This window comes from Quercus suber, unplaced genomic scaffold (assembly GCF_002906115.3).
Source record: "Quercus suber isolate HL8 unplaced genomic scaffold, Cork oak 2.0 scaffold_200, whole genome shotgun sequence".
In the NCBI taxonomy this organism is placed as follows: domain Eukaryota; kingdom Viridiplantae; phylum Streptophyta; class Magnoliopsida; order Fagales; family Fagaceae; genus Quercus; species Quercus suber.
The window spans coordinates 2,132-9,534 of NW_027069658.1; the positions used below are offsets into that span (position 1 = coordinate 2,132).

The following is a 7,403-nucleotide window of genomic DNA, read 5'->3' on the forward strand; positions in this document are numbered from 1 at the left end:
AAAGAGTTTTATAAGAGTTTTGTGTATTTTCCCTAAAAAAAATATACGAATTTCGAAAAGGTTATATGGTAATATTAGAATAAATAAACAAAAAGTAAAAAATTTATGCTATAATATAATAATTATTATTAGTTTCTCAAAAAAAAAATTATTATTACAATTATTTTTAAAAAATTAAATTTTAAACTTTATAAGTTAAAGTGTAATTAAATTTTATAATTTCAAAAGTGTCAAGTTTAATTTAATTTTAATCTATTTAAGACAATGAAATTAGATCTAGAATTTTAATATAAATTTAAAATATAATTTATTGCTTTGAAAACATAAGGTTTAATTTATTAAACCATTACCCATCAAAAAAAAAAAAAATTATTAAACCATTAAATTTTAGAGTTTAAAAATGTAATTTTTTCATTTTTTTTTTTTAATGAGTTCCATTTTTATTTTGATTTATCATTTCCAGGGAAAAGCTTCTTAAACCCAACGGAAGATAGACAAGTCACGAGTGGATAACAGTCAATCCCAGCTCAACTCTCACTCTCACTCTCTGTCTCTGTAAAAATGGCAACGTTCACAACCACAATACCACCCTCATCTCTCTCATTCTTCTCCTCCTCCATCTTCCTTCCAAAACTTTCTTCTTCTTCTTCTTCTTCCTTAACCTTCAGACCCAATTCCCTCAAAACCCAAACCAAACCCCTCTCAGTCACCTCTGAACTCGCCACCATCCCAGTCCTCTCCTTCACCGGCGACAAAATCGGAGAGACCCAACTCGACCTCAAGGCCGCCCCACCCGACACCGCCCGCGCCGTCGTTCACCGAGGCATCATCACCGACCTCCAGAACAAGCGCCGCGGCACCGCCTCCACCCTCACCCGCGCCGAAGTCAGAGGCGGCGGCAAAAAGCCCTACCCACAAAAAAAGACGGGCCGGGCCCGCCGCGGTTCGACCCGGACCCCGCTCAGGCCAGGCGGAGGCGTGGTATTTGGGCCTAAGCCCAGAGACTGGACCATCAAAATCAACAGGAAGGAGAAGAGGTTAGCGATATCGACCGCGATCGCAAGCGCTTTAATCAACACGATTGTGGTGGAGGATTTCGTGAACAAGTTCGAGGGGAAGCCGAAGACGAAGGAGTTTATTGCGGCGATGAAGAGGTGGGGGCTTGATCCGAAGGAGAAGTCGCTGTTTTTGATGGGAGAAGAGGAGGTTTCGGATAATGTGAGGCTTTCGAGCCGGAATATCGGGACGCTGAAGATGTTGACGCCGAGGACTTTGAATTTGTTTGACATTTTGAATGCGGATAAGCTTGTGTTGACCCCTGCGGCGGTGGAGTATTTGAATGCCAGATATGGTGTTAATAATGGTGCCTATGATGATGAAGAAGAAGAAGAAGAAGAAGAAGGAGGAGAAGGAGAAGGAGAAGGAGGACAAGGTTAGTCATTTATGTACTTGTTTTTTGGGGTGTGAAAATACAATGTAGTTCCTAATCTTTAGTTCATTAGTGATTTTTAGTCATGATCATATCAGTGCCACTTATCATATCAGTGATACAAAGAAGTTAAAGTAATCATTTTTAGTCCATAATATGTCTAATGAAGTGATGACGTATCAAGTTTTAGTTTAGACATATCACTTTAAACTCCATGTATATACTAAAATCGATCATGGACTAAACTTTAAAGACCAACATTGTATTCAAGCCGTTTTTCTTTTTTTTCAAGTAAGAAGAAGATGTGGTGTAATTTTAAGTTTGAGAGTGTTATCTGTAGCTTCGGGCTTGAAATATGGCTTCATTGTGGATGATCATAGGATAACATGAAATAAGGGAATTGTTTATATTGGATGATGTTGGTGGCTATGGATTAATAACCTATGCTACTTGAGCAAATGCCAGATATTGTTATATGATTGAAGTTTATACACTCTTAATCGTGCTTTGTTGAGGATTGCCATTATGCTTTTTGTTGCCACAAATGGGAATTCTCATTGGAGAGTCTATCTAATTTCACTGTTGGCAATGTGCATCCATTTTCGTGTTACTCTTGCCAGGCCTCTGAGAAAGTTTTTTTTTTTTTTTTGGTGGTGCCTTTCTGTTACACCCATGTTTGTTAATATTTGTTAGTCTTAGCAAGGTAATTTTTTCTGGTTTGCTTCTATGGCAGTCATGGATTGGTACTTCATTCTAGCTGAGTATGAGTAACGTAACCTGGGAATTTCCTTTGCTGTTTCTTATAAGAGTTTAAGACTGGCAGTGGATCTATTATTCATGCTATTCTTCGACTGATTATATTTCTTGGCATATACAGGAACAGAGGCAGATGAAAATACTAATGCATGACCTGCTTATTCCTTGATTGACCCAGGACCAATACCATTTCATTCCGGCTAACCCTGAAGGGGGATTCTGCCCTTTATGTTGCAGTTGCCATCTTATCAGTTATCATATTGCTGGCTGATTTTGGTAAATTTTCTGTGCTTGATTTTTGTATTAATTTCCACATTCCTTTAATACAATTGTGTCTATTTGGATCTTGTACCTTGTTGTATCTCCAGAATGTTGCTTCCTGGCTCAACTCTCCTCCCTTTGTAGGATATATAATCTACGGATACACTCTTGGGCTATTGTTCTGGTTTGGATTTTGTGGTTCTTACCTTTTGTGAATTTTTTCTGTACCTTATTAGGATTGCACATTGTTGTTTCACTGTAATGAATACTCCATATAATACCCCGTAACTGAGTCTTTGTAACGCCTCCCCCCCCTCCATCTAGAAGTTTGATATTTTCAATCCAAAGGTTATAGGATCAGATTGCAGGAAAATCTCTTATTACATTCTCTATGTTGTCATTACTTCTAGCTAGATGACAGATTTCTTGAATCCAAATTGAAGTTAAATGGCAAGCTGGAGTTGGAGTGGATAATAAAATAGTACTCATTTTAAAATTGATTAACAACATTGTCAGAGCTCATGGAGATGTATCTGTATTTGGTGGAGTATACTCGTGAAGGAAATGATCTTTACAATTATTATTAATTAATGAACAAAATATTGCTAAATCATCCCCGCAAGATCTTTACATGGAAATGAAAGGTCCTATCATCATTTAATGGTGGAAAATATTGATATAGCAAACGAAATTCATGCTATGTCACGCATGAGGTTTCAAAGTGATTTTGGTTTATGAATTCTGTCAGTTATGTCAAAAGGTACCAAAGCTTTATTTGCCTAAGTTGTGTGAGGTCTCCACTCTGGTTCACTATGTTCACTTCCCTAGCTATAGGCACTTGTCATTTTTATGAACTCCTGGATATCTTTGCTAATGGATTTTGGACGTGCTGTCAGGTAATATGGTACGGACTTCCTTGGGGATCAAGTATATTCTGATTTTATGTAGAATTTGGATGTATATATATTCGATAAGAGTTGTTCTACAACCACGACAAAATTTCACAAAACATTTTCATTACAAGTGAGGTGTCAATCCATTATAGATCAAAATAAAATATAATTAAAAAAAAAAAAAAGGATTATACTGGGATTCACCACAACAAAAGGTGTTGTGAAAATGTTGCAAGATTTTGTTGTATTTTTAGACTTTTTCATTCATAACTGATTGTCTTAATAAAAAAAACTTTCATACAACAAAAAGATAAGGTTCAAGGGAAGATAATAACATTAAGTTCTAACCACCACTATAGTCATTACTGAGAGCAAACCCAAATATGTTCATGAAACTAGGCAAGATTGGCTAATTGTTGAGATTCTTGCAGCACGGCTTGATGAGCGGCATAAATAGAAGCACTGATCTTCCCGTGCCAAGATTCTTTGAACGTCTTCAACGAAGGACTCTGCTTTCCATTTGATGCATCTGTTGCCTTTAATCATTTCTTCTATTCCTAGTTCAATCAAGATGAAGTTGAATTGATGTTTAGGTGAATTGCTTTCAGTAGAGCTTCTCTGATCGCTAAACATCTCACCACCAATAATTCCAGCACCGTTTCACTAAATGATCCAACACAAATTTCCTCATTTTTTTTCTTTCTTCTTCCTGGCCTACTTACACCCAAGAATTTGAAGTATATCTTTTTCTGATGACTGGGTTTTGAGAGAAATGAAAGAGGAGGAAGAGGAATGTGGGAGAGAAAAAAAAGAGGAGTGGGGGAGAGAGTTCACACAGATAAGAAAATGTAATGAGGTTAGAAAGTCTGAAGCTTTTGATCCAATTTGACATGTGAGCTCCACCTGTTAAAGTCAACGTTGAGTTTTGGTGATGAAATTTGAAGTCAACTTTTTAGCCAAACAAATTGGGAGTTAGTTAAGAGAGAAATAAAGAATTAGATATGATATATGAGTTAAGAGTTTTGAGTTATAAGAACGGAGTTTTTCTACATTTATCTGGTTTGCTAGTGAAATCTAGTTTAGGCTTAAATCAATTGATGAGTCAATTAGATTTTGGTCTTGTTCCTAGTTGCTAAGTTTATAACAAGTAACAACTAAAAATTCAATGGAACTTCTAGGCATTAAAGTTACCTTTCATGGCATTAACATGTCTACTAGATATCAACTTTGTCGTTAGATTTTTTAGGGGGATTTGTAAAGAAACCATCATACCAAAAAGGTCTTTTTTAAGCCAAAAACCTTACAGTTTAGTAACATTTATGAGGAGAACCAAGGTTTGAACCCTCTTCCTCTATTGTTGTAACTATAAAATTATAAATGATTTTTCCCCAGGTTCTTGCAAAAATTAGAAAAGGTGTGTTGGCTAAAATATGAGGTATTGTAAATTTGTAACTACCATGATTCATTTATGTAATTCAATAATTTAACCCAGTTAGTATAATAGTATACATATTGCTAGTAAGAGCATTAGCAATGGACTAGCCACTAAACATGTCTAGACAATGAAATATTTTAAGATTTTTTTCCCTCCATCCTTGAGCCTCACCCTCTTTTGATCTCCCTCTCTCTCCACGAGGCGTCGCAAATTTGTTTTCAATGTGGATTTCGTGAACAATTGGGTCTTGAGGTGGGATGACTTAAAGTGGCTGAGTTAAGTTTTTGTGATGGTGATGATGTTCGATGGCAGTGCTCAACTTAGCCTTCAATGGTGCTCTACAGCGCCAATTGGGGACAATTCTAAGTTGGATCAATGAGTTCGTAGTGAGAATGAAAAAGGAAAGGAAGAAATGGGGAGAAATGGGTTGTAGTGATGCGGTGAAGGAGAGAGAAGAAAAAGAGAAATTTAAAAATTAATAGAATGCAGGAATTAAAAAAAGATAAATAATAATCCAATGTGAGATGCATTTGAAAGTGACTACGAAAAATGCAAAATAACTTCTTAAGATCAAATAATGGTAGAGATGGTAAAAGGCTTTGGCTGCAAGATGAGTAAATGACCCGTGGAATTTGCACAGGAGCTGGTGATCGACAATGTGTTTTTTGAAGGTGATTTGGAGATCATTATCATGGAATTTAGGGGAAGTAGTTCTCAAGTTTCCCACTTCAGTCATACCATTGAAGACACAGACTTGTGTTAAAGCTTTTCAGCAGACATCTTTCAGCCATATTGGTAGACGGGAAGAGTAGCCCATGCATTAGATAGATGAGCTAGATCTTCTCCTCTTTTAGTCTGGATGAAGGATATTTCACCAGATATTCAAAGTGTTTACATTGGCCATTTGACCCAGATTGAATAAAGTTCTTAAGGTTGATTCTAAAATTTAAAAAAAAAAAAAAAAAGCTTCTTAAGATCAAATTAGCCTAAAACTTTATCTAAGCCGATGTTAATGCTCTAATGTTGCCCTCATTAGCATAATAGCATTCGACAATCATATTTAAGTACGAATATTTTATTACTATTCCATAGTATATTATTAGGTTTTACATGTTAATGTGTATTTTATATTTCAGAGGTCGAGCAACATTCATGTATATATGGCCAGTAGAATCAATGTGACTTCATAATAAAGCACAGGAAAAAGACAGAACTGCCAGTTTCAGCTACTTCCCAGCCACATGACTAATTAACCTGGCCATGACATTGAATCTGCCTCACATGGATCAGATAGCCCGAACCATGAATAAAAGCTTCCGCCCTGTGCAAGCACCAAAACAAACAGGAAAAGAAAATGCACGCTCCCTACGCAGGCATTATCCTGTTCAGGTTCAAAGGGACTATCTCAGCCTGCCCTGCTGAAAGCCTAGTCAATTGACCATTGCATTTTTCCTCCTTTTTTCAATCAAATCCAAACTCATCTTTAACAGTTCGTTATTGCTACTTGGACTAAATGAACTGTTCTTAACGTTGGGAATCCAATCTCCAGAGGGATAACAGCTTCAGCCCTATAAGTCATTGAAAAAGTGTCTCCCTAGTAGACCTACAAGGTGTAGTCCTGTATGTCCAGAGTACGTGTGGCAATTCTTCCACCCATTTACGTTTTGCGTCATCTAGCCTCTTCTTCAGTTCATTTACTATGACCTTGTTAACAGCTTCTGCCTGCCCATTCTCCTGGGGGTAAGCAGGGGTAGAATATCTATTCGTGATTCCCAATTCGCAGCAGTAATTTCTAAACATTTTGCTATCAAACTGAAGGCCATTGTCCAAGATGAGAGTATCAGGAATCCCAAACCGAGTAACAATATTCTTCCAAACAAACTTCTTTGCGTCTACGTCTCTGATATTGGCTAAAGGTTCAGCTTCAACCCATTTGGTGAAATAATTTATGCCGACCAAAAGATACTTTTTGTTTCCTACTGCTTTAGAGAATGGTCCCACAATATCCAAGCCCCATTAAGCAAATGGCCACGAGATAGATAATGGATTAAGGATTCCACCTAGTTGATGGATGTTTAGTGCAAAACTTTGACACTGATCACACTTTTTACATAGGCTTCTTTTTGCATATTTGGCCACCAATAGCCTTGAGTGATAACTCTATGTGCTAGGGATCTACCTCCAGTATGGCTTTCACAGATTCCTTCATGTAATTTTTCGAGGAGCAATTCAGTTGTTTCAGGACGTATGCACAACAAATATGGCCCTGAATAGGAGCGTTTGTACAATTTCTGGTCCTCGGATAACTAGAACCTAGTAGCCTTCCTTCGAACTTTGTCCACTTCTAACCTTGCTTCAGGTAAAGTATCTTCCTTCAGGAATTGAATTATAGGGTCCATCCAACTTGGTTCAACTCTGATTTGATGAATTCGGACTATCTCTTTTCTTTTCTCCGTTGGTTCGTGCAAGTCTTCAACAAGGATAACCCGAGACAGATTCTGTGCCGAGGAAGTTGCAAGCGTGGCCAGAGAATCAGCATGTGCGTTACCATTTTTGGGGATATGTAGCAAATTAAAAGATTCAAACTATGTCTGGAGACGTTTAACTTGGTTCAAGTATTCCTGCATTT

The 7,403-nt window shown here is 37.1% G+C and overlaps 1 protein-coding gene across 1 annotated transcript; it reads left to right on the top strand.

Moving 5' to 3' along the window:
- Positions 1–478: 478 nt before the first annotated feature.
- On the top strand, positions 479–2,734 carry LOC136069972 (large ribosomal subunit protein uL4c-like). The gene is made up of 2 exons (XM_065779150.1): positions 479–1,432; positions 2,307–2,734. Exons 1-2 carry the CDS (start codon positions 562–564, stop codon positions 2,336–2,338), a joined length of 903 nt encoding a protein of 300 aa, XP_065635222.1. The 5' UTR covers positions 479–561; the 3' UTR covers positions 2,339–2,734.
- Positions 2,735–7,403: the final 4,669 nt, after the last annotated feature.

Bases quoted from the DNA above. Each gene is read 5' to 3' on its own strand.
- LOC136069972 (XM_065779150.1), top strand. From the start codon at position 562: ATGGCAACGTTCACAACCACAATACCACCCTCATCTCTCTCATTCTTC. The intron at 1,433-2,306 runs GTTAGTCATTTA...TGGCATATACAG, and splicing joins AGAAGGAGAAGGAGGACAAG to GAACAGAGGCAGATGAAAAT.